The 26,836-nt window shown below is 43.4% G+C and overlaps 1 protein-coding gene and 1 long non-coding RNA gene across 10 annotated transcripts in view; both read right to left on the bottom strand.

Moving 5' to 3' along the window:
• The window catches only part of TJP2 (tight junction protein 2), a 119,720-nt gene that overhangs the window by 22,812 nt on the left and 70,072 nt on the right, over window positions 1-26,836 (bottom strand). For 5 of the 9 annotated variants that reach the window (XM_028509476.2, XM_028509457.2, XM_036021730.1 and 2 more), the window contains 8 exons: window positions 16,102-16,155; window positions 13,842-13,966; window positions 12,053-12,155; window positions 9,986-10,643; window positions 4,361-4,464; window positions 3,571-3,724; window positions 1,945-2,053; window positions 1,705-1,832 (listed from right to left, as the gene is read on the bottom strand). In XM_028509476.2, coding sequence (XP_028365277.1) covers window positions 1,705-1,832; window positions 1,945-2,053; window positions 3,571-3,724; window positions 4,361-4,464; window positions 9,986-10,643; window positions 12,053-12,155; window positions 13,842-13,966; window positions 16,102-16,146 — 1,426 coding nt within the window. In that variant the 5' untranslated portion in view covers window positions 16,147-16,155. Of the gene's footprint in view, window positions 1-1,704; window positions 1,839-1,944; window positions 2,054-3,570; window positions 3,725-4,360; window positions 4,465-9,985; window positions 10,644-12,052; window positions 12,156-13,841; window positions 13,967-16,101; window positions 16,156-26,836 lie in introns of all 9 variants that reach the window. The other 4 variants (XM_036021733.1, XM_036021731.1, XM_036021729.1 and 1 more) reach the window with 1 other exon arrangement.
• Window positions 19,486-20,518, bottom strand: LOC118499698. Its single transcript, XR_004902206.1, has 2 exons — window positions 19,620-20,518; window positions 19,486-19,542 (listed from the first exon to the last, which is right to left on the bottom strand). It is a non-coding gene; the product is annotated as an uncharacterized LOC118499698 (long non-coding RNA).

Here is a 26,836-nt window from a genome sequence, read left to right as displayed (position 1 = left end):
AAATATGACAAAAAGTGACTGTGATATGATTAAAAATATGTATTTGGTCTCTGCCCCCAGTTCCTACACAAAGTTCCTAAAATCCCTATAATTTCCAGGGCAGTAAGGGGGCCAGGAGCATCTTTTGCTCTAACATTTGGTGTCTGACCCCGGTTCCTGACACAGAGCTCCTACACCCCTTGGAATTTCCCCAGTGACAGGACAGTCCTTTGTTCTAAAGTCATAGCCCCTGTTAGTAGTGGCTTCTATTACTGAGCTGTCGAAAGTAGAAGAAACAGTGTTTACTCTTCTATAAAAACGAGGTTTTGCCTGGAACATAAGGATTTCAGATCCTTGAATCATAATGTCTTGATACTTATTCAAGACATGCCTCCTGGTGGGCTCCTGGACAGCCTCGGCATGCGGCTGGTCCCCAGGATAAGCAAGCCATGACCAGAAGCTTGGAACTTTCAGCCTGCCCGCCCATCATCCAGGTAAGGATGAGGAGCTGGAGACTGAGTTAATAATTGATCATGCACGTGACAAAGCCTCCACAAAACTATGGGGTTCAGATTGCTTCCAAGTTGGTGAACACACAGAGGTACTAGGAGAGTGGCAGGCTTCCAGAAAGCATGGAGGCTCCACACTCCTTTCCCCTATACCTTGCTCTATATAGCTATATATTGCATTTGGCTGTTCCTAAGTTGTATCCTTTATAATAAACCAGTATTAGCAAGTGAAATGCTTTTCTGAGCTCTGTGAACCATTCCAGCAAATTATCAAACTGGAGAAGAGAGTCATGGGAACTCTGATTTAGAGCTGGTTGGTCAGAAGTAAAGGTGATAGCCTGGGACTTGAGACTGGTGTCTGAAGTGAGGGCATCCTGTGGGACAGAGCCCTTAACTTTTGGGGTCTGCATGGGGTCAGTGTCAGAACTGAACTGCATCACAGGACAACCCAGTCGGTGTCTGGAGAATTTGAGAACTGGAAGTGGACGGGAGGAAAAACCCACACATTTGGTGTCAGAAGTATCGTGAGCAGAAACAGCTCAGGCTGGGATCAGAAATGGGAGACAAAAGAACCATAACTAACCAAACATAACTTGACTGATCTGTTGGCAGAAAAAGGACTGTTTTTCTTTACATTTTTTTTACTATTAAGAGAAAGAGCCCTGGCCAGCGTGGCCCAGGTGGCTGGGTGTCTTCCCACAAACTGAAAGGTCACCAGTTTGAGTCCAGCTCAGGGTATATCCCTGGGTTGCGGGCCTGGTCCCCGGTTGGGTGCATGTGAGAGGCAAGCAACCAACTGATGTTTCTCTCTCACATTTCTCTCCTTTTCATTCTCCCTACCTTTCCCTCTCTCTAAATAAATGAAATCTTTTAAGAGGAAAGAGAGAAAGAGAGATAGGAATGGTTCTTCCATATTTGAAAATGATTTTTTAAAATAATTTTTCTCTCTTTCCAGCCATCCTCTGGATTTACCAAGGAGAAACTTCTGAAAGTGATTGTTTAAAATGAGCCCTGGGCCGTGGCCAGGCAGTTCAGCTGCTTAGAGCATCATCCTGATACACCAAGGCTGGGGGTTTGATCCTGGGTCAGGGCACATACAACAATCAACCAATGAATACGTAAATAAATGGAACAACAAACTGATGTTTCTCTCTCCCCCTCTCCCCCTTCTTCTCTCTCTCTAAAATCAATAAAAAATAAATAAAATGAGCCTCACCTGGGGCTTCCTCTTGATATCTGGGTTCCTTGCTGGTCTCCGTGCCAACCACAGCCGCAACATCCTCTGCGCACTTGAAGGGCGTGGGTGTGGAGCCCATCCTGGACCATCTGTTCTGGACATCCTCTCTTGAACGTAAGCACATGTCACGTAAATACCTCCTAATGTGGCAGACTCACAAATACATATGTGTGCACACAGACAGTGACGTGTACAAGGGAAAAATACGTATCATCTTACTTTGGCTTTTCCTTCAGCTTTTCATTTGAGGAATGATAATCATTGTCGGAATACTGCTGCCGTCTCTCCACTGGAGAAAACGATCGGTTTGACTCTATTTCCGAGACGTCTGGTTTCAAAAATTAGAAAAGACTTTTTAATGAAATATTTAAGATCTGTACCAGAAATTATCTTCTTCTCTGGTTAGGAAACATGGGAGACGGAAGAGGGGCAGGCAGCAAATGTGCTATTAGTCTAATAGTCTTTCAGAATTGAAGGAAAAAAAAATCAGATAGTTGGAAGGGAAAGGCCTTCATTAGTAAAGAGAAAGCCAAATACAGAATTTTAGGCTCCTCTTTCATCACAGTTTCTAGCAAAGCTGCTACTGAAGAGTCAAAATGCAATTACTGGAAAAAAATATATAATACACACACACACACACACACACACCTCAAACATTAATGCACATATGACACACGTATCACCAGAGCCCTTGGTAGACTGCAGTTGTTCACGGCAGGGGAGGGGGTGGAGGGGCGGGCGCTGAGACACTGCAATTCTGCCAAACTCCCCAGACGTTGCTGGTGCCGCTGGTAGGGTGAGGACCATGCTTTGAATAGCAAGTCAATAAGCTCCCAGCAAGCTGGGATGACTTCTCTGCACTGCACTCAGAGCACTCACAACTGCTTAGACTTTTGATATAATGGAAACTAAACTAAGTTCTATAAAGCAATTCTTTTAAAAAACCAACATCTATCTTAAAACTTGAGAACTTAATATTTTTTCTAAACTTGGCTACACAGAGGCAATACTAGATGGTTTTCTAGAAAAGAACAGGATTACTTATTTTTACTGATAGTTGGTATGTAGTTAAAAATGTCATCCTAAGCCCTGGCTGGTGTAGCTCAGTGGATTGAGCGTGGGCTGGGAACCAAAGTGTCCCAGGTTCGATTCCCAGCCAGGGTACATTCCTGGGTTGCAGGCCATAACCCCCAGCAACCGCACATTGATGTTTCTCTCTCTCTTTCTCTCTCTCTCTCTCTCTCTTCACTCCCTAAAAATAAAATAAATAAAATCTTAAAAAAAAAAAAGAACTGATTAAAAAAAATTAAAAAAAAATGTCATCCTACGTATAATTCATATTTGAGACATGAATACCGTGTCATGAAATAGAAGAGGTGACATGGATTGCTGACCGCTGAACACACAATGTAAGCCACTGGGCCTGACTCTTTATAGTGTCTCCCTATTTTGGCTGTCCTCTCTTTGTTAGAAATATTAATAGCCACTTAAAAACACACACACAAGAAAGTGTAAGAATGAGCGATTTACAAATGTATGTGGTTAGTTCTTTGAACTGCTGGTACCTACATTTTTTACTAATGAGTTAGTTCTATTTTCAGTGGCCTACACAGCACCCACGGGGAGTTCAGAAGTGCACCCGAATTTCACATTGGAAACCTAATTTCAACAAGCACTTTAATAAGAAAATAATGACCAAACACTTATCTTTGGGAATTAAAGTTTAAAGGAGAGGCTTTCACTGGAAATTTAACTTCCAGTGGGATGGCGATGCTACCGAGAGATGAGAATGCGGAAGCCATAGCCCTCTCTCTTCCAGCCAAGCTCACAGCCTCCCGTCTTTACCTTCTATTTCTGAGTCGCTGTCATTTAGCGACGGGATGTTGATGAGCGTCTGCTTGCTGTCTCTCAGCACCACTAGCTGGAGTTTTCCTCTTGACTTTTCAATCAGTTTTCGAGCATCCATTAAAGACATGTTCTCAGTTACAGTTCCATTTATCTGTGTTTATAAAGAACAGTAGTGGTATATGTGATACAACTATTCACAGGGAAATAGAAATTCACATTTTCTCCTACTAAAAATGTAAAAACTTTGCTCATCTCTTCAAACAGACATGAGCTTTAGGGTGACTCGCTGAATAAAAGCGAATAACCCTTTAAATTAAATATAATCCTGCATGCCTGAATCCCAAAATACAGGCGTGACAGAGCTGTAATGTACTTAAGTTACTCTGCTAATTTATTTAACTTAGCTCAAGATGATGGTTTGGTTTACTACTGCAACGTGTCTCCTGGCTGGAGAGGTTTACAAAAACTATTAAATATTCAGCATTCATATATTACCAACTCTCCATCTCATCTTTCCTTAGTTTAGGGAATAGGAGCTTAAACTTTAAACAAACAGGCAAGAAAAAAAGTACTCATTGAGATATTTTTAAAAACTGACATTAAAGTATTACAGATCTCCAAGTCTGGTTTTTCTGATAAAAATTCTGGCACTCTGCTGTTCTTCCCAGACGTCGTTTTACTACCGACTCCCACTGCAACGAGGTTTCACTGTGTCTGCACTTGAATGGGGACATGCAAACTACGAGGCCAAGCACACATCTGGTTGTCCTCTACCCCTGCGGCCCACCTTGAGAATTATGTCCCCTTCATGCAGGTTGCCGTCTTTAGTTGCTAGACCGGTGCTGGTCATCTCCTTTATGAAGATCTGACTCCCCAGCCGCAGACCATACTCTAGGAGACAAAAACACCAACGTGCACACAGTTCACCAACTGGCTTAGAAAACTCAGTCTGTTTTGGGGGACTATTTTAAAATACTGATGAAAAATTAACTTTGCATGTGGGACAGTCTGTAAGATGACTTAGCCTGGAGAAAAAGTCATCTACGAAGCAAAAGAAGCAGAGGGATTATTCCAGATTAAGAGACACAAAAACCAAATGCAACGCATGAACCTTCAGTAGATCCTTGACCCCGTGTGGGGAAGAGGTGAGGGGGTAGGGGAAAATGGGTTACATTATTTTGCAGCAATTTCAAATGAACTGCACTATAATATATCAAAAGGGGCATTAATGTTAATGTGATGAAGGCATTACAGTTATATAGAAGAATGTTCTTATTCTAGGGAGATACCTGCTGAAATATTAAAGGGTAACGGGTCACGTGGCCTGCAATGCACTTTCAAGTGGTTCCAGAACACCACTGAGAGACAGGGAATTGGGTGTGGTGGGGAGGAGGGAGAGCGGAAAGCAGCAGGAGAAAAGGGAAAAAAAGGCAAAAGAAAAGTGGCAGAATGTTAACAACTGGTAAAACTAAGTGAAGGCTATATGTGAGTATTTGCTATAAAATTAACACTTTTCCACATAAAACGTTGGGGAGAAAAAAAACCACTTCAGGACATCTTAATGGGCACGGTCTGCTGACAGTGCAGCCACCTACAGGAAAGCCCTGCAGGGAGAGCAGCCTTCACCTGTAACAACGTGGAGTGCGTGGCGTCTGGCGTTGAAAAACTTTCAGTGTGTAAAGAAAAGGGGCAAATAATCCAGGCAAAGCAATAAAGCACTTAACTAAAACCAGCATAGCTCTGAGGGTTTATGGACTTTGAACTGCCTCAAACTAAAAAACACTCTACTGAGTGTGTATACCTTAAAATACTTTAAATACTATTCAGACTATTCTGATATTACTTGCTAAACTTGTAAAAATATCTATTTTAAGGATGAATTTTGGTTATTTTAGGAAGTTAGAAGGTTTCAAAAGAGGCACATTCAAATTTTATTACTGTTCTGAACTCAAAATCTTATAATTACAAAACAAAGTAACTTTCTACAATTGGGGAAAGTTACGAAGTAGGTTGAAAGATAAGTTTAAGTGACTTAAGCTAAGTTAGCATCAGAACTTACCATATGATGAAAAGTGTTGAGATCCAACCCCCCCACTTAGGAAGCTGACACTCAAGAAAGAATATGGGGCTGGGACTCAAGTTCCAGCCAAGATGGAGGTATAGGTAGAAACATTTTGCACAACCAGAAGAAGGACAACAGCCAATTTAAAAACAAGAAACAAACAGAAGTGCCAGAAAATCAAACTTCATGGAAATCCGACAACCAAGCAGCTAAAGAAACACTCACCCAGACCGGTAGGAGGGGTGAAGACGGGCAGCGGAGCAGAGAGGGCGAGCAGCAAGGCAGCAGACTGTTCAGCTGAGGCAGGGCTGGCTGAACAGGAAACTAAAGACTCAAAACCTCTAGCTGCACACTACTGCAGGGGTTGCCACAGTGGAGGAACTCCCAGTCTCGCAGGAGAGTTCACTGGAAAGTGGGGCTAGATCAGAGCAAGCAAGTGGCGCTGTTGCCTCTCTGACCCTCCCCTACAGATAACACCACAGGGCAGTGAAGAGGGTTGTCCCACCCTAGCAAATACCTAAGGCCCTGCCCCCTACAACATAACAGGTGCACTAAGATACAAAAAACATGGCCTAAATGAAAGAACAGATCAAAACTCCAGAAAAAGAGCTAAGCGACAAGGAGACAGACAACCTAGCTAATGCAGAGTTCAAAACACTTATAATCAGGATGCTCACAGCATAATGAAGGAAGAAATGAAGGCTACACAAAATGAAATAAAGCAAAATATTCAGAGAACCAAGAGTGAAGGGAAGGAAACCGAGACTCAAATCAATGATTTGGAACAAAAGGAAGAAATAAACATCCAACCAGAACAGAATGAATATTTGAACAAATATTCAAAAATATGAGAAGAGGGTTAGGAACCTATGGGACAACTTTAGACACTATAACATCCAAATCATAGGGGTGCCAGAAGGAGAATAACAAGAGCAAAAAATTGAAAACTTATTTAAACAAATAATGAAGGAAAACCTCCCCAATCTGGTGAAGGAAATAGACCTCCAGGAAGTCCAGGAAGCTCAGAGTCTCCCAAAGAAATTGGACTGAAGGAGGAACACACCAAGGCATATCATCAAGTTACCCAAGATTAAAGATAAAGAGAGAATCTTAAAAACAGCAAGAGGAAAAGAGAGTTACCTACAAAGGAGTATCCAATAAGACTATCAGCTTGTTTCTCAAAAGAAACCTTACAGGGAAGAAGGGGCTGGAAAGAAGTATCTGAAATCATGAAAGGCAAGGACCTATATCCAAAATTGCTCTATCCAGCAAAGCTATCATTTAGAATAGAAGGGCAGATATAGTGCTTCCCAGATAAGGTCAAGTTAAAGTAGTTCATCATTGCCAAGCCTTTATTATATGAAATGTTAAAGGGACTTATCTAAGAAATAGAAGATCAAAAACTATGAACAGTAAAATGACAACAAACTCTTAACTATCAACAACTGAACCTAAAAAACCAAAACAAAAACTAAGCAAAAAACTAGAACAGGAACAGAATCAGAGAAATAGAGATCACGGGGAGGGTTATCAGTGGGGAGGGAGAGGGGAAGAACGGAGGGCGGAAGGTACAGGGAATAAGAAGCATAACTGGTAGGCACAAAATAGACAGGGGGGGCGGGGGTTAAGAATGGCACAGGAAACAGAGAAGCCAAAGAACTTGTATGTACAACCCATGGACATGAACTAGGGGGCAGGGAATGCTGGTGGATGGGGGGATGCAGGGCAGAGAGGGGATAAAGAGGAGAAAAAAATTGGGACAACTGTAATGGCATAATCAATAAAATATATGGAAGGAAGGAAGGAAGGAAGGAAGGAAGGAAGGAAGGAAGGGAGGGAGGGAGGGAGGAAAAATGGTAAGACAGCATCTTCTTTCATGGAGGACAATTCCCTGTTGACTGGGACAGAAAGGAAGGCTGAGTGATGACTTCTTTGTCACATATAAACAACTCCTTAATCCTCTTAAAAACTGCACTTGTAAGGTTGGTGTGTATGTGGACATCTCTTAAATGAATTGAAAAAAAATCAGTTAGCCAGCTTCTAACACATTTACCAGGAGGCTATTTGGTGCCCTGAAATGCCCAGAGCTGGCCATATGAATGGATCGCATTTTTCTTAATCAAATGTAGATCTTGCCTACTGCCAAATTTCATTAAAGATCAATTCTTATGCAACTCTGGCCAGTGGTAGCTAAGTTATTATGTAATCTCAGCAAAAGGTGGCCAAAAAAAATCTTTTAAAAAGTGGCACTTCTTAAAAACAAATTCTAAGTCTTAATGAATTGTAAGTTTGAGGAACAAAATGGCCTAGGAGGATTAACGTGCTGGAGGATTATCAGCAAAGGGTCATAACCCTCTTCCGATACAGAATTACCAAGACCAGGCAGGACTTGGGCAGTCTCTTAGCACAAACAATTTCTTTCTAAATTGTGGGTCACAATCCATTAGTAAGTCTTATCAATCTAGTGAGATGCAACCAGCATTTTTAAATTAAATGTAATGGAACCTCTTGGAATGTATCACATAAAGTACTATCTCATAATACTTTTGTTCAGGTTTGTATAGGTACCTGCACCCATGCCTGTTTGCTAAATGTGGTTCTTTCTGTGGCAGGAGGAGGCGGGCCGGCAGGGGGCAGCGGGAGAGGAAGAGGGAAAGATGAGAAAAAAGGAGGGGGAAAGTCTGAAAAGCACTGCCTTAGGTAACTCAAGGCCCCTGGGTGCAGGTCCTGTGGAGTGTGCATTAGACCTCCCTGAGGGAGCCGGCACGCCCAGCCGCCTTCCTCAAAACCTTACTACAGTCCACCTTTCCATCTGGGAGCATTATGGTTTTGTACTTCTTGTGGCCTGATGAATTAGTATGTCATTATAAATGGTTATAAAGAGTCTAAAGAATTCTTAACCCCCCTAAGATATAGATTCCTCAGAAGTAGGCTATTTAAAATGCAAACTCCCAGCCCAGAAAACAGTATTTTTCACTCTGTACGCTTGCTTGGGTGCTATTTACCTTTCGTCCTCCCGGGAGGAGAACAACTAGAGAACAAAAGGAAATAACAGATTTGTCACAAAGAATTTAAAAAGTCAGAAGCCAAGAATCAATGCAAGAAATCTTTCCACACTCGGCTTACAGCCCTGTTCATTCTTCTACCGGTTTCCTCTTAGCCACGGAGATTGGAGTTCTAGCTCCAACACTAACTGGCTTCAAGATGTGGGCACATCGCTTCCCCTCTCTGAGTTTCAGAACCCCAACCTAAACTGCAGGTGCCGGCAGCTTCAGTGGCTGCCACGCAGGGCTTAGTGAGTTCTGGATGGGCCAAGTGTGTGCAAACACTCCCAGAACGCAGCCGGGGCCAGAGCCTACCCCATGCATGGGCATATTACCTAAATCGGGGTTCTCGAGTTCCCCAAGATAGAAATCAAGAGAAAACACCAGAGAAATTTCCAGGAATACTTAATTAAGCTTGTGCTTGAGCACCAGGGAGACAGCATAGAAGAAAGGAAGGTCCTCCGAACTGGCTGGGTGGCTGGCTCTGCCTGGCTGCTTTGAAAGCAGGGACAAAGAGGGCTTGCACAGTAAGACGGGGCTTTTTGAAAAGCAGGGCTTATGGAATGTTCCAAGGCAGATAGGAAAAGCAAGCAGTTAGAAGGAAGATAAAATTCTGCCCTTTTTTTTAGCAAAGAATGGAGGAGTGGTAACATTCTTGTGGTCAGCTTATCTGGCCTTTCTTCTGGCCACCTGGCCTTAACTTGCCTTCCTAGTCCCCTGGTATTTTTCTATTCCTGGGGCCCAAGTCCCTAAACTATCTCAGGCATACCAAAAATGTCTCTGAACTTTGATATTCCCACCTGTAAAACAGGAACGTCTCCTACCCACCACACAGTGTGGGTGAGGATTAAACAAGAGTATAATTTCAGCATAGGTCCTGGCAGAGAGCTGTTTCATCAATTTAAGCTTCAGCGGGCTCACCAGGAGGGCTTGTTAACATCCAGATTCCAGGAACCCACCCCTGAGTTTCTGAGTCAGTGGGACTGCTGGGCTGGCATTGAGGGGTCTACATTCTAACAAGTATCCAGGTGGTACTTATGCTGCTTTGAGAACCAGTGGCCTAGTAGTTTAAAGCTGAATTTCTGCAGTCTGTGCAAGTTCAATGTGCAAGTTCCTGTGCCTCAGAAAATGAAGGCACAATGAACTTATCTGTGCCTTATAAAATAAAGATATGCAAACTCATACGTGAGGTAGTGATGAGGATGAAATGGTGCAAAGCATTTAGGTCAGCGCATGGCACACAGTAGGTGCCATGTAAGAGTTAGCCATTATTATACTAGTGCTGTTCTACATCAAGCATTACTACCTTCATTTGCTTTGCTTTTCATCAGAAGGACCCCGATGGGCTTGTCCGCCTCCAGCTGGCCTGCATGGTCTGGGCGCCCTTGTGGCTCGGGGCTGGGGCTGCGGGAGTGGAGGTGCTCACGGCTGCGGCTCCGAGATACCTCGTACCGGGCATCGGGCTGTGCCCTGTGCCTGTACTCCACCTCCGGGCTGTAGGCCCCGTCATAGGGCTGGTCGTAAGCCTGGTCAAAGCTCCGGCCGCGGCTGCTATCTCGGCCTCGCCCATAGTCATGGTCCAGGCCCCGCTCCAGGCTCCGGCCACGGCTTCGGTCTCGGGCTCTACCATAGCTGTCGTGGTCCAGGCCCCGCTCCAGGCTCCGGCCGCGGCTTCGGTCTCGGGCTCTGCCATAGTCATTGTGGTCCAGGCCCCGCTCCAGGCTCCGGCCGTGGCTCCGGTCCCTCTCCCGGCTGTGCGGCTGGTCGTGGGGATGGGGGTGCCCCCTCTCCAGGCTGTCCTCCCAGCTGCGCAGCCGGCTCCTCTCACTGTACCGATCGCTGAACCCGCTGTGGGCACTTCTGTGGTCAAACTCATCCATTACCTCAAAAGCCCGGTCATCCTCGCTGAGAGGAAGGCCACCCTGCAGGGGGGCCAGCTGCACCTTCCGAGGCCTCTTGACCACCTGTTCACCAAAACACAGTGCAGATGTAAGACAGTCACAAGTAAACAAGAATGCAGTGATTCAAAGCTCTGGTTCTCCTTCCAGTAAGCCTCAGGTCCCTAAGCCTCAGGTTCTTCATCTGGAAAACAAGGGCAATAACGACTTCAGAGGGTTGAGAATGAAGCCAGACAATGAGTATGAGGCTGTCAACACAGTGCCTCCCAAATCCACCTCTACTCAGAGTGTGAAAAGCACCGGGGGACTTGAACTCACTATAAGTTATAAAAATGAAAATCCAGAAAGTGAGACATTCTATATACATCTGCTTCACTTCTTCCAAAGGTCATTGTCATTAAAAAGGTGGCACGGAGACTTAGGGGAAGAGGCAGGGAAAAGTGGAGCCTTCCTAGATTCAAAAGCACAAAACAGACAAGGGCCAGGTGCAATGAATGATTAGATCCCCTGGGGAAGAAGACAAAGTCTACCAAAGACACCTCAGCATATGCAATGGATATTAGATGATACTGTAGAGTTGTTAGGAACTTTCTTACACAGGACAATAGTATCATAATGATGTAGAAGAATGTCCTTATTTAGAAGACACATGCTGAGGTAAGCAGAGCTAAACTGTCATTTCTGCAACTCCCCTTCAAGTGATTCACAAAAAGTGTCTGTTTATATACACATATGGAGGAAAAAATAAGTAAATACGACAGAATATTAACATGTATTAAATATATAACTGTTTAGTACATTAACCTCTGAACTTTCCCTTTTGTTTGAAAACGTCCATAATACAAGGCTGAAAAAAAAAATGAAATACCTCACACTCGGGGCATCCCCCTAGCATGGCCCCTAGACTCGCTACACTCCAAGTTTTCACCTTGTGAGTCCACTGGCCCCACTGGAGAGAACACTCCTGGCAGCTCAGACCCACTCCAGCACCAAGCGGCACCTGGCTCAGAGGTGACTCTCAACCACTGTTCGCTACATGAATGAGAGAGCAAATAAATGAATGAATGCTATCGGCTGCCACTGTCTCCTAAGAAATTGTAGGTTGTGAAAATATAGCAGATCTTGTCTGGGCCTTCACAAATGAGTTTTTGAGGTGAAATCTATTTCCTACATTAATGCTCTTTCACCACTATTCTCAATCTGCTCAGTTCTCACGGGGAGTAATTGTCCAACCTGCCTCTGAAGGCAAACTCACTCTGATAAGAGAACATGGGTGGTCAGAAGTTAGGAGAAAGAGGCAGGGAGGAGTTATTGACATCATCCATTATACCGTCCTCCTAAAGTGCTGAGGATACAAGAGGTATCGGCCCCCAGATGATATAACTCGGTCAAGTGCTTAAAAGCAAGTGGTAATTTTCTTCTGGGCGAAAAAACAAAATCCCACAGAGGGGAGCTGACCCAAACCCAGCACTTACAATGGACGCGATCTTCCCGCTTTTCCTCAGCTGCTGAACGGCGAACGAATGCAGCACCTCCTCCATGGAGGTGCCGTTGACCATGACCACCCTGTCGTTTTCTCTGCAGACAGAACACAACCACGGGGTGTGAACAACTCCCATCTAGTCACCGTGAACCTTCCGTGTAGGAACAAACAGAGGCAGCAAACTGACCCAAAATGCTTATTAAAGGGCTCAGTGCCTGATGACTCTCAAGGCTTACTCAGTCGGCTCAGTCGGCTCAGTCTGGGTTCGACCAGGCAACCCAGCAGTCCCTTGGCCCACTTTTGACTGTTCACTGAAAACCAGCAGGGGGGAAGGACCCAAACCACAGGGTCCCTCCAGGAGCCGCTTGACAATGGCGAGGTCTGAGCAAAAGTGACCTGCTGCCTCAGGCCTCCTCACCCCAGCTGCACAGTGAACTTCAGGAAGGTTTATACCCACTTGTGTTTCAGACAGGAGGAAGTCAAGAGCTTGCCTCAGATCCTTAAAGAAATTTTGAGGCCACAGAATGCTAATTCTTATCTCATCCCAAAAATCATTTACAAATTCTTTTTGCTCTCTGAGAGACTACTAACTTTGATAAGACCATAGAGACTTTAAGTGCCAACAGAACTTAAACTTGGGAGCTGTCTGGCCAAGGTGTCACATGGTTAACTTCAGATTCTGCCCTGAGAAATGACACTGAGGGACTCAGACATACATTTGCCCAATGGCATTGTCTCTTCCAACCAGAAGGGGGGCAGTTGGAAAACATGTGTTTTCATGTAGTAAATGTTCCCCAATTCCACACCCCTCTTACACATCAGATAATCATTAAGCCGAGAATCCTCATTAAATTCTTAATGAACATAAATTAAAATAAACAGTGTTGGGTTAAGTATTGGCGGGTGGAGGGAGCATGCCAATTTTATACGCCATGTTCAGAAATGGTCTCTAAACCCAGGGATGACAGCTGTGATAGTTCGAACTCTCTTCCCAAGGAAACCACTGCTCTCCTTCCTCCACAGTTTGGCTGTTCCCAAAGGACTGGTGCGTTACGGACCTAACTCACATATATACCCACATACTGGGTTGGCCAGAAAGTTTATCTGCTTTTTTTTCTGTAAGATGGCTCTAGCAGCACTCAGTTATCTAACACGTCATTCAAAACAATTTTGTTATACTGTATTGTGACAGCTGTTGTATCAGTGTGCATTTTTAAAAAAATCAAAGTCAGTGCATTTTTGTGCAGCCATTTTAATATTGAAAATGGAAGAAAATGTGTAACATTTTCAGCATATTTGCTTTACTATTTCAAGAAGGTAAAAATGCAGTTGAAACACAAAAAGATTAGTGCAGTGTGAGGAGAAGGTGCTGTGACTGATTGAACATGTCAAAAGTGGTTTGTGAAGTTTCGTACTAGAGATTTCTCACTGGATGATACTCCATGGTCTGGTAGACCAATTGAAGTTGATAGTGATCAAACTGCGACATTAACTGAAAACAATCAACTTTATGCCACATAGGAGATAGGTGACATACTCAAAATATCCAAATCAATAAAGTTTTTGGCGAAAATGAAAAATGAGTCTTTCATTTTATGGAAAAAAATATACATACTTTTTGGCCAGCCTAACGTATGGATATAAAAGCACACACACACACACACACACACACACACACGTTTTTTGAAAGTTATTTTAAACGTGCACAGCACCCAAAGCATCCTGTTTAGAGACAGCCAGTGGGACGGGCAGGGATGGGGGCAGGGGGAGAGACCACTCACTGGAGCAGCCCATCGGCGGGCCCACCCGGAAGCACGTCCGAAATGACGATGGATGTTTCTCCATTTTCAAAGTGGGGGTTGTCTCTGCCGCCAGACACTGCGATTCCAAATCCTCTTTTGGAATCCTGTTCATTGACGTTAAGAGAAAGAAATTAAAATAAAAACACCTTTCCATAAGTGGTTTTTGGAATTTGTTACAAGCAGTTAATAAATAATATAAAGAGCAAGCCAATCACCAGAGACAGCTCAGGAAGAGTGGGCTTACAGAAACCAAATAAAGCAGCCTCACGGCGGGCTGACAGGCTTACAGAGGGAAACCGCTTATCTGAAAGGAACAGCCTTGTGTAAGCTGGAAAAGATTGATAGCACTGACTGGAGTTATCACTGGGAGCTGGCAGGGGATGGAAAACAACAGCTTCCGTCCAAACAGGGCTGTGCTGTTCCCAGTCACACCTGTCCTCACATCCTGGCCGGAGCTGGCACAGCAGCAGGCATGACTGAGTCTGTGCTAAAACCGTACCTACAGTGTGTACTTTTCACTCCTGAGTTAGACGAGCTGGTGGTTCCATTTTCATATAGAGTGGAAAAGAAGTAAATGGAGTTCAAAGATAAAATAAAGTCGGAAGATAAACTTAGTTTTGAAATCTTAAGAGACAGAAGAACATTAAATTCTTTTCTACATGCATGTGAGGTGTACAAGATGGAAATACAGATTAATTACCTCCATGGCCAAGAGAAACAGTGACTTCAGATAATGCAGAATCCTAATTCACTTCGGTGTTTAAAAAAGCTAAGGTCCTGGGTATCATCCAGACAATATGGGTACATGTGACGATAACCCTAAAGCATGGTTTGATTATGTAAAAATCTACTCAGAGAATAAAAAATTTCCTCCCAGGAAAAGCTCCCACGTGGGGCCCACCATGCCCACTGATGACAATCGCCCACACAAAACAGGTGGGGCTGGCCATCAATCACGTGGCTTTGAATTTGGCAACGCCATCACCTTGTGCCTGGATTTGCACAGAGGGAAAAGGAAGCCCCCTCCTCTACACCAGGCCTATAATGTCTCTCACTTGCCAAACTGGGATCTACAGCTCAAGGGGTGTGAGAAATGCTGGTGGAAAGGCACAGAGAAGAGTCAGAGGACGGCCAGAATTGAAAACTAAGGCCTCAAGGGGGGAACCTGTCAACTGACGAAACCATGATTACTGCCCTAGAAGTTTTGGCACCAGAGCCTTGGTCTGTTCTTTTTTCTACCTGGATTAATTTAACACATGTTTATTCAGAAACAAAATTTTCATTAAAGGCAGGGCTCAGAGTGAAGAAGGAAGACTCTGTTTGAGGAACCTACAATTCCTCTAAAAAGTGACAGAACCTGGACAGATTCGGTGCAGGAAGAAGACCCCTGCGGGGCCCAGGAAAGTCAGAGCGATGCTGACCAAGGCGGCTGGATTTAATAAGACTTGGGGGTCACGGGTGAAGTTCTAGTCTGGCCCAGCCGCACCCAAATCACTTGCACACTCTTGGTGACTGCACTTGTTTTGAGTGGGGTGGACAGCTATGGTACCCACCCTTGACACCTGCTGTCAGACAGACGGAAAAGGAACGGCACCAACATTTACTGAGCAACAGCTATGCCCTGGACTCCCCGAACTGGAAGCTGTTCATATTACACCTCATGTAATCATGACTGTGAAAGTTAAGTAAAATATATTTACATTTGGTGTTACTTCTACTTTCAATACCATCCGGGGTGGGGAGAGGATATTTTAATCTAATTAACTCAACACCTCTTTACGCAATTAGGAGTAAGACAAGGAAAACAATCCGTGTCTCCTGATTGCTAAACCAATGTTTTAAATTTTAGTTTAGACATCAAACTCACAGAGGATCTTGTAAATTTTCTACATATTACAACTAAAATCATAAAAGCTGCAGAGACTACATCAGTGTCCTTAAACAGTACAGGTTATTTCCATTCCTCCCCTCTTTCTCTCTCTTTTTCAACCTGTTCTGTCTGGAGGTAGATGAATGCACTAAATAACCTGTATAATTTTCTATATTATATAGACTTTAACCAAAAAAAGGTAATAACATACAAATCTTTGTTAATGTGGTAATGACTGCCAGCTGTTCCCTACGATGCATTATCCACCCGAAGGAGGAACAAAACTGTGTTTAGGTCAAAATAACCCGGATCCACGATCTGTGAACTCAGGGACGTGACGACAGCGTCTGGGAAGTGTGCGGCACTCACCTTCTGCAGGGTCACAGTGTACTGCTCCCATATCACTTCCTCCATGACCGGGGCCTGTTTTAGAACAAGCAAAACCAATCTGATTAAAATCACAAACACCCCAGTGCTAAAGATAAAATCATAATTCAAAATATATCAATATACAGTCCAGCTTACACTTTCAATATACCGAGTTGATATGACCTAGGAATGGCATGCTACCCATTTTCAAACACACTCTCTTCCAATGGCATGGCATTCTGAACAATGCTGGGAAACTAGTGAAGCACCTAGTGGGAGATACACCTTAATACGAACAAAACATTCAGTGTGTAGCCTTTTTATTATCACCACTCCCAAACACTATCATTATAGAATACCTAAAAAAGAAAATTAGATAGTTTCAAGCAGATATCTTTTCATTTAGGTTTTTTTTTTACCACTCCCCCCTATCTCTGTCAAAGGTAATCTCCTAGGCAAGTTTTCTACATTTTTTATGTCTCAAGGAATCCGTGGCCTTATCTCAAAGAACGTTCAATTGAGTAACCCACGGAATCGATTTTCTCCACTGGTGTTGCTAGATGTGAAAAACTAAAATGCCTACATATATAAACCACTAGAGCTTCTGTCTCTAACAATATTCCAGAGTAGATGTCTAGAAGAACTGGGAAATAGTAGATATCATTATAAAAATTATAATCCGCCCTGGCTGGCGTAGCTCAGTGGATTGAGCATGGGCTGCGAATCAAAGTGTTGCAGGTTCAATTCCCAGTCAGGGCACATGCCTGGGTTGCAGGCCATGGCCCCCAGCAACCGCACATTGATGTTTCTCTCTCTCTCTCGTTCTCCCTCCCTTCCCTCTCTAAAAATAAAATAAATAAATAAAATCTTTAAAAAAAAATTATAATCCATTAATACAAGCTGCCTTGAGGAGAAATCTTTAAAGGCCAGAAATTGCAAGAAAGCTCAAAGCCAAAGAGATAAGCCAGCAATGAAGCAGGCATTTCGACTGGAGGCTTCTGGGAAGACAAATAAACTGTAGAGTGGAGATCAGATCAAAGTAGATGGGCATATTAGGGGAAAACAACACCAGACAGATGGAGAAGGTGGGACGCTGACCCCTCGCATCCTTGCCTCTGGGTAGAATGGAAATACCTAAAGGTATCTTGCTGGAGAATTGCTATCAACAGGCCTGTAGTCACAAAGGTTGGGAACTGGAATTCATATCACGGGTACCACCACACACACCCCAAAACACTCCAGCCCAAAGTGACTCTGCTCTGGTAGTACCCAAGTACAAAGAGGCAAATGCAAATTCTCTCCAAGGAACTCCGGCTTCAAAGAATCCCCAAGATACACATTTGAGGAACATGAGTCCACAAGTTAGACACATACACCAAGCAAGTCACCAGGACTGAGAGTCAAAAGGAACAAAAAAAACCCCTGCAGAATCAAATATAGTGAATATTGGAAATAACCAGTCACACAGATGAAAAAAAGGACGTTAAATATGCATCACGTTTACCATAGGAAATTAAAAGGGGACAGTGAAGGTATAATGAAAGAACAAGAGACCATCAAAAATCACCAAGCAAATCTGTGGGGGGGGGGAAGCAAGCAAAATTTGTAGAAATAAAACTACGTGGTAGTTGAAATTAGATAAACAATGGCTTAAAAAAAACCCCACATAGTACACACAGGTGAAGATGCTCATTAATGGATTGGGAGGCAGATGTGAAGAAATTTGCCAAAATGCAGCACAAAGCTTTAGAAAAGCTTTAGAAAAGAAATATATGAGAACTGAGTGAGAAAGCCTCACAGTGGAAAAAATCTCACTGCGGGAAAATAAGTACTGGCTGGCGAGCAGCAGCTAGGCAGAAGAGATTACTAGTTTTTTTTAAAAGAACAATAATTAGAATAATAGCCAACTTCTAAACAGCAGTAATAGAAGCCTGAAGTCAGTAGAGGATCTTTAAAACAGTATCTGTTCATTTGGAAGACAGAAAAGAATTTTTTTAAATCACAAAAATTAGCCCTGCGCTGGTGTAGCTCAGTAGGTTGGGTGTCGTCCTACAAACCAAATGGTCTCCGACAGGGTTCAATTCCCGGTCAGGGAACACGCCTGGGTTGTGGGCCAGGCCCCTGGTAGGGGTGTGCAAAAAGCCACTGATCTATGTTTCTCTCTCACATCAATGTTTCCCTCCCTCTCCTTTTCCCTCCCTATCCCTCTCTCTAAAACTAAATAAATAAAATCTTTTACAATCACAAAAATTAGGGCAGATTATTACCACAAACTACCTAAAAAAACTTCCAAAGGATTCACTTAAAAAAAGAAGGAAAATAATCCTAGAAGGAAGATCTAAGATACAAGAAGAAATGTCAGTGAGCTCAAACACATATTGACTGTAGGCACCTATAATAATGTATAATTTGTGAGAGTTAAAGAAACAGAACTAAAAGCACTGAGCAACAGAGCATGTAAATCCAGGAGACTTTTACATGATTAAATTATTCGAAGTGTTTTATTCAGGAGCACAGCTAAACTACTGATTCATTTTAAACTTGACTGAGTTAAATCTACACGTTAAAATTTGTAAGGTAAACACTACGGGAATAATTAGAGTCCAGAACTTTGAAGGCAGCAGAGGGAAAAATAAAATGAAAAAGAAAACAAACTCTTAGGCTTATGGGGAAAGAAGCTCAGCACAAAAGGCAACTCTCTCAACGGACATATTGGCAGATCACTTTTTCTTTTTGGTGGAAATGGGTTAGGGAAGGCAATTTTGTTTATACCGTGGGAAGGTAAACCAGCTTGCTCTTGAGTAGCCATAACCAGTTACTCAAATTGAGAGGAATTTATAATCATTTAGTCTACCTTCCCCCCAACACACTCAGTTTTGGGACATTTCCACAGCTAATGCCATCCGGCTCCAAGCGACCAGGATCCTCTTTAAAGAATAGAATTCAAGCCACCTTGGCAGTGAAAAAGAAAATGTAAAACAGTCCTGGAGAAGGTAAGAGCTAGCGTCTGTGCCACACATGTGCATCTCGCTCAGTCACTTCTGCCTCGTGTCTCTGAGAACCCGTGTCTGTGTTAGGCGCAGAGCAGGAACTCCAAGGTTTTCTTTCCAATAACAAAGAGGCAGATGCACTATCGTTCAGCACTCAAGTGACAGGCTAAAGACACTGATTAAGGGAATTCTATTCCATTCAGTGGCCCTCTGCTGTTTCCATCGGCACATTTGAGGTGGTCAGGCTGCAAATTTGGGTGCCTCTGGTCTGGTGCTCTATAGACACCCCTCTCTGGAATTTTAGTGTTTATGTCTAAAACAGCATTTCCCAGCATGTAACCGCACGCAGGTCCAGCTGCCTGCAACTATGAAAGCCAATACTCAAGAGGCAGGGGCTGATGTCAAGGAAAGTGGTTTGTTTTCAGGTGCCAGCCTCCTGGAAGATGGGCGACTCATGTCACAAAGTCCATCTCCTGAGAAGATGGGAAACTCACTTCTCAAAGCCTATCTCCTGGGAAGCTGGGGGACTCACTTCTCAAAGCCTATCTCCACATCTCAGTGGAGCCAGAGGTTGTGATAAGGAGGGAGAGGGGAAGAGAACAAAGAGGTTAAGGGAGGGAGCTGAAAGTTCTCTAAGTTCTCAACGTGCAGACGAGCACAGTCGGTTCTGATAAGGATAGTGCTGGTCAGTGCGCATCATGCTGGGTTAGTCATCCTGGCCCCACGTCATCCTGATTTTAGATTATCCTGACTTCAAGGTTTAAGGTCAGCATGTCTCATAGAGCTGGGATGCCTGAAGGTCGGGGTCAGTGTCTTCTGAAGTTAGTTCCTAGGATTCTTATACGAACACACTGTTCACATACAAGCCACATCTTAGAGTCCGCACTTACAAAAACAAGGTCAAAAGAACAGTGGGGTGAGTAACAATCTCCCACTGTTACAAACATGTGCCAGGATAACTAAGTTTTTCACAATTTTAATAAAGTTTTCTATTTTTAAAAAAGTTTTCTTAGAGTGGAATAGTGAGCAGAAACACGAGTGGTCAGAATTGACCCCCTTTTCCATAGAACACCTCCTAACTGCTTGGTACCTCCAGGTTTTGATGTGCCCTTAGTAAAGCCAATCCACTGCTCCCTGGAAATGACCCTGCTGGCGTGAGTGCTTCCCCAAGTTCACCTTCTCAGCACTCTACTAGACTTTAAAGCTGGCAAGTGTCAACCAAGTCCATTGCTCTGGATGCTGTGGTAAAATAAATATAGTCATCGACACTTCTTTGAAAGTAGTTACGTCTTCACACATGACGAAAAGACATCACACAGCACCTTCCCCAAACACCTACTGAAAAACCATCAGGGCCCTGGCGGGTGCAGCTCAGTTGACTCAAGCGTCCTGACGTAAACAGAAAGGTTGCAGGTTGGGTCCCCAGGCGGGGCCTGTGTGAGGGGCAACCGATCGTGTTTCTCCCTCCCATCGATGTTTCTCTCCCCTCCTCTCCCCCTTTTCCCTCTCTCTCAGATCAATGGGGATGTCCTTGGGTAAAGAGAAAAAAGTAATAAATTAAAAAAATAGAAACCATCAGGAAAAACTAACCACTACCATGGCAATCGCCCCCAGGATTAAGCAATGCTATGAAGTTAAGGGGACCAAAAGTTTCCAAAAAAGAGAGTACTATTTAAGTTAAATGAACCAACACAGTGAAATAAATAGGACTGAAAATAATTGTTTAACTTCTTTCAAATTTTTTAAAAATTTCTTCATCATAATATAATGACTGTGTTTACAACTAAAGAGAGGTTTTTTTCTGGTCTGCCCAGTACTGGTGGGAGCAGTGGGAGCATAAACCAGGGCAGACCTTCCAGGGGGCATGTCACTTATATGTATCAAAATACACAAGGACTCCCACTTCTGGAAGTTTATTCTACAGAAATATTTGCTCAAGTGCACAAAGACATACATATACATTTGTCTACACCTGCTTATAATTTTTAAAGTAAATAATCCTGAAGTATCCAACAATAGAGGCAGAGTTACATATATGTAAATATAGAGAGATCTATATTTAAATGTCTGCTGAGAGATCAAGATACAAAACTTCACTGTTTTCATTCCTATTTTTATATATGTATGTGTATATATGAGCTTATAGGGAAAAGAGTGGGAGAATAAATAACAAAAAATGTTAAATTTCTCCAGGAGCTGTGGTATGAGCACACTACTTTTAGAATACATTTTTATTAAAAAAAAAGCACACTCCCTTTTCAAAGTTGTAAATTTAAATATTTTTATTATTTACCCAAATAAATGAATTGCTACAATATTTTATTTTAAAATGTTGCCAAGTAGAATAAACCTGGCTTTTGCAATCCACTGCTCTTCCATAATGAGATTATACTGTCTTCCTGTGCTGCCTGCAGGGGTCATTTAAATTAGATTCACCAGAGAGAGGATTAATGTCCTATCACTGCCAATAGGACTGATCAAATTCTTACTGGGTCCAGCCCTGCCAGGTGCCCAAAGGCCTCGCCGACTCGACGTGACTCTGATCAAATCGGAAGGGGCCTCTTCTTACCCAGGGCTAAGGGACTGCGACATACACCATTAACTACTTAAAATCTAATATTAAAAGAATGTATGTTCTGTTAATCTAAGTGATAAATTTAAAATCTTAACTTTAAAGGTAAGAAAATTGGAGAAAAATAAATTTTAGTACCTCTTTTGAGCATTAAAAACATACAATAACTATGGGCATTTAGTCCACAGAGCTGTGACCTTTTATAATGGTCTCAAAGGAAACCCTTCACTCACTGAGACCCTTCATTCATTTACTCCCTCATTCATTCATTGGAAATATTTATTAATACCCACTCTGTGCCAAACACGTGGTTGACGCACCTCAGGATACACGTGCATTGGTAAGCAGAACAGCTGAAGCCCACGTGCAGCTTGCCAACCAAGGTGTGCCCCCAAACCAAACTGCTGGGTGTCTGCCCTGCCTCTTCTATACATAGTCTTATCTTCTCAGAAACACAGAGCGCCCCACACAATCACCCGCATTCCTCAGAACACCAGCTCCGCATGCACCCCTGGGGGCAGGCTGCCAGTGTACAGCAGCTCAGCTCCTGGGCTTGGGACCCACCCAACCTGGGCTGGGCTGAGCACAGATCAGAGAATCTCTATCCCTATTCAGGATGTCGGCACGAATGCCAACAGACAGCTGCTTAGCCCTGGGGGCACTTTACATGCAGGGCCATAGGAAGAGCATACATGTATGAGAGATAAAGATATTCCATATTCCATGACACAGTGATTCCGTTCTGGGCCTGGGAGAAACATGTCAGTATGTGCAAAGTACACACAAAAGAGTATTCCTAGTAGCAATGTCCTGAATAGCCAACACCTGGAAACAAGCCAAATACCAATCAAAAGCAGACTGGACAAATAAATCATGATATATTATTAAAATGCAATGCAAACAAACTAGAGCCACATGTACACAACGCATATGCATCTTAAACATACCATCTAGTGAAAACATCCTAGCAGAGTTTGTACAGTGTGAGATCATTTTTATAGAGTTCAAAAAGCAAATGCTTCCCAATGATGTGAACATACTTAAGACTACTTACTGTATGCTTAAGAATGGTTAAAACTGTAACCATAATGTAAAGCTTTTACATTACGTAGTTTTTAGCACAATGGAAAAAAAGCCAATGAAACTAATCTTTTGTTTAGGGACATCTGTGTGTAGGTGTGTGTATGTGGCAAAACTATAAACAAAAAGCCAGGAAATGAGGAACACAATATTCAGGGTGAAGTAAGTGACCCGGGAGCGAGGCATAATGATGCAGGGGAGGGTACAAAGGTCTGTATCTGTTGTGGAGAAGGTCCATGGATACGTGTGATGAGCTCATGGGGATTTGCTTTGTAATTATGCTTTATGATGTAGATACATAATTCTTTTATGTGTACCAAATATTCGGTAAGTTAAAAAATGGGGTAGCACACGAGTCCACATCACAAGCTACCTGATTCCTCTCCAAGGACCTTATACCAAATATTCCTTTTTTTTAAAAAAAAGATTTTATTTATTTCTTTTTAGAGAGGGGAAGGGAGGGAGGAGCAAGGGAGAGAATCATCAGCATGTGGTTGGCTCTTTCGCGCCCCCTACTGGGGAACCTGGCCCATAGCCCAGGCATGGGCCCTAGACTGGGAATCAAACCAGCGACCCTTTGGTTTGCAAGCCAGCATTCAATCCAGCCAGGACCCAAAATTCTTTCATGCAGTACATATTTTGCAAAGTGAAAGAGCAGAAAAAAGTGTGATCATTTCTACTGGAGGGAGGTCAAGGCAGGGGGAAGGAGCAGTAATTTGAGAGAGGTACATGGAAGGCATGGAAGGAGAAGAAAGTAAACAGTGCTAATAATAATCCCCTCAATATTACAGAGTCTTTTCTACATGACACAGCCAGAGAGCTAATTTTTCTACCATAAATAAAAAAAAAGCTTTGTGTAACAGTAAGGTGTTTCCATGAAAAAAAGAGAAAGGGACAAAGACTAATAGTTCTATGATTTCTTTTAAAAATATACTCTACTTGATATAAAGTTTCTTTCCTTAGAAAGATCTTGTCCAAACAGGTAAATTCCTGTATTTTACTTAAAGAATATGGAAACGTGTTAAAAAACCAACCAGAAGGCAGAGATACCAAAAGTCTTCAGTACCCTAGTTCCCCACCCACAGGCAACTTTTCGACTTTTGGTCCACAAACTGCTGCTTCCCAGTGATGGAGGCCAAAGCTGAAGCTAAAGATTAAAACTGGCCCACAAGGGATGTGCTTGCTCAACACCCCAAGCCATAAGAGGAAACACTTGTACCTGTTACAGCACTGCATTTGTTCAAACTACGGAAAAAAGAACATGAGAAAAAGTTTTTTCCTGTAACTTGGAAGCCTAAACATAGAATAAGAATACAGATTTCTGCATTATGTATATGGAAGCAAAAAGTTCTGCTGGAAAACAAGAAATTCCCAAACACAGACAGTGCGCAAGAGGCAGTGCATAAAGTTTTCCCCAGGAAGCAGCCAGCTTCCAGAGCCCGAACACCTGGGACACAGCCCATGGGTTCATAAATCTCAGAGCAGCTGTCAGTTTCATGTAAGACAGCTAAAAATAAGACCAGGAATTTAAAAAGCCCACCACCGACTCCAATCCACCTCTCACAATTTGTTACTGAAAGCGGCAGCCCAGGAGAAAGGAGTCCCTGTGGGAGGCACTTTGCTGTCCGCGCCCCAACCCTTCCTGAAAGGAAAGCTTGGGAAAGAAAAGGGGGAGAGAGCTGGCAGAGAGAGACTCACATGGCCTTTCAAGGTCCCCAACTTTTTAACGACCTGGATCCACATCCTCTGCAGGACCTGAGCAGCCTTCATGGCCTTTGGGGAGTCACCAGCCAGGCCACTGCCTACATCCCGCCTGCTCACCATTGCCATCCCCGCGCCTGGTTACGTAAGGCCGATACACTAGTGGCTCACATTCCCAGCAAATCCTGTTGTTGTCTCCCACAGTGACATCCATACAGCAGGACGCCAAACGCTTTGAAAAGCGCCACTTGTGGGGAAACAAGAAAGCAGTCTGGATTTGCATCACTTTCACAGCTTTCCGTCCCGCCCTCCCTCCCTTGCGAAGGAGCTAGAGAATCAGAGCCAACATTCCCGTTAGAGATATGAAATGATCCGGGATGCAAGTAGAAATGAAGGAGGGCATTTGAGAGTAATACTATAGAAAGGAAGATTTGCAGAAGTATTCCTTTACAATGACCCTCTTATATATATACACCCACAAATGTAGGCTGGATGGAAATGAACTGGTAACATTTTGGGTGAATTGAAATGCTCATGTTGTATAGAAATTAAAAGGCATGAAGATGTTTCACATCCTTGGAGATAACTAGGTCTGTTCGCTCGAGGAAGATAAGACTTGGGGAGCTGGTGCAACTCGGAGCCATGCCAGGGACAGAATGCTCACTCAGCAGTTTTCTCTTCCCTCCAACCTTTCTGTAAATTTAGCAGATAAAAGAAAAACAAAGGGCCTACTATCTGTTTCTTTCTTTGTCTTTCCTACTTGGTGGGAGGGGGAGGACTGGGAGTAAGTGTTGGAAAGCACATTTTAGGTCTCTGAACAAAGAGAGAAGATTTTAAGGGATGCTGGGTGGGGGCTGGTTTGAAAAGTTGGACGTGGGGGTTTGGAGGCGTGGTCTCCGGGAACCGGCGATTGCTCTCACTCCTGCATTGTGCGTTATGCCCACGCCCACGTACCAAACCGAACAGTCTGCAAGCAAGGAGAGGGACATCGGATTTTTCAAATAGAGATGTGTCATATATTTGGACCATGAGATACAAGCTCTATAAGAAGTAATCTGAACCAAAGACAAAAATGTGAACTTTAACAGTAGAAGACCTCTGTCACCTAACTGTGGGCCTTGGATATCTGTCACCTTCTTTATAAAATGGGAACCATACCACTTTGCTACGCCATTCACATCGTTGTGCAAGCAGCATGAAACAAGGCGACCTCTACAAAGCACGCATGCTAATCCGCTAACGTTAGCATAGGCACTCAAAACGTTCGTGTCCTCCCCTTGAATTGACAACAAGTAAGCTCTTCATGGGTGCTGGAACAGCAAAACAGGATGGGAAGAGAATGAAAGATTGTTTCAAATCTTACACCGAAGAGGGCAGAGAGTACATAGGCAGGATCCTGGCACCCCAGGCTCATCCCAGAGCCCCTCAGCTCACTGGGTCCTGGGTGCAGAGAATCCAGGTGGCAGAAAGGAGGGGCTGCTTAAGGCAGCGTGACCCTACACTCTGACAGTCCTTAGGCCACCACTCGAGCTTCCCCAGTTAGGAAATAAGTACTTCTTTCCCTTAAATTTATGCATACTCTCCAGAAGTTAAAAGCATCCTATAATTTAAGAATTCCAGATTTCCAGGAGTTACAGTTTCTTCCCACACTAATTTTTTTAATTGTGCTTAAAAAAAAAAAAAAAAAGACCCACAACGTAAAATCACAACCATCCCTCAGTGTGAATCTCCGGAGCGTGAGGTCCATTCCCGTTGTTAAGCAGCCAATCTCTGGGACTCTCATCCTGCAAAACTGAGTATCTGAACCCATTACACAGCTCACTACTTCCCCCTGCTGGAGACTCCAGGCAACCATTCAACTTTCTATTTCCATGAATTGGACTACTCTGGATACTTCACATAAGTGGAAACATAAAGTATTTGTCTTTTTGTGCCTAGCTAATTTTATTTAGCATAATGTCCTCAAGGTTCATCCTTGTAACATGTGTCAGAATATTCCTACCTTTCCAGGACTGAATAATATTCCATTGTACATAAAGACCACATTTTGTTCATCCACCGATCTGCTGACGGACACTTGGATTACTTTCACCTCTTGACTGTGGTGAATAACGCCGCTATGAACACAGTGAGAGCACCATTTTTTATTCATTCGACTAATGTTTACCAAGTGCAACATGCCAAGCTGAGGACCAAATGAAACAAATGAAAGTCAGTCCGTGCACAGCACAGCCCTCAGGATGCCCAGCAGGGCCGGCATCTGAGCTGCTCGGAGTGGGCGGGGAGTGCAGGGTGCTTCCCAGGAGCAAGGACACTGAATGAGGTCTGAACGAGGAATCCAATGTGTGTGTGTGTGTGTGTTGGGGTGCGGGGCAATGTGGTCAGGGCCCAA

The sequence above is a fragment of the Phyllostomus discolor genome, chromosome 3 (genome assembly GCF_004126475.2).
Source record: "Phyllostomus discolor isolate MPI-MPIP mPhyDis1 chromosome 3, mPhyDis1.pri.v3, whole genome shotgun sequence".
Classification (NCBI taxonomy): Eukaryota; Metazoa; Chordata; class Mammalia; order Chiroptera; family Phyllostomidae; genus Phyllostomus; species Phyllostomus discolor.
This window is presented reverse-complemented; position numbering and strand designations above follow the sequence as displayed.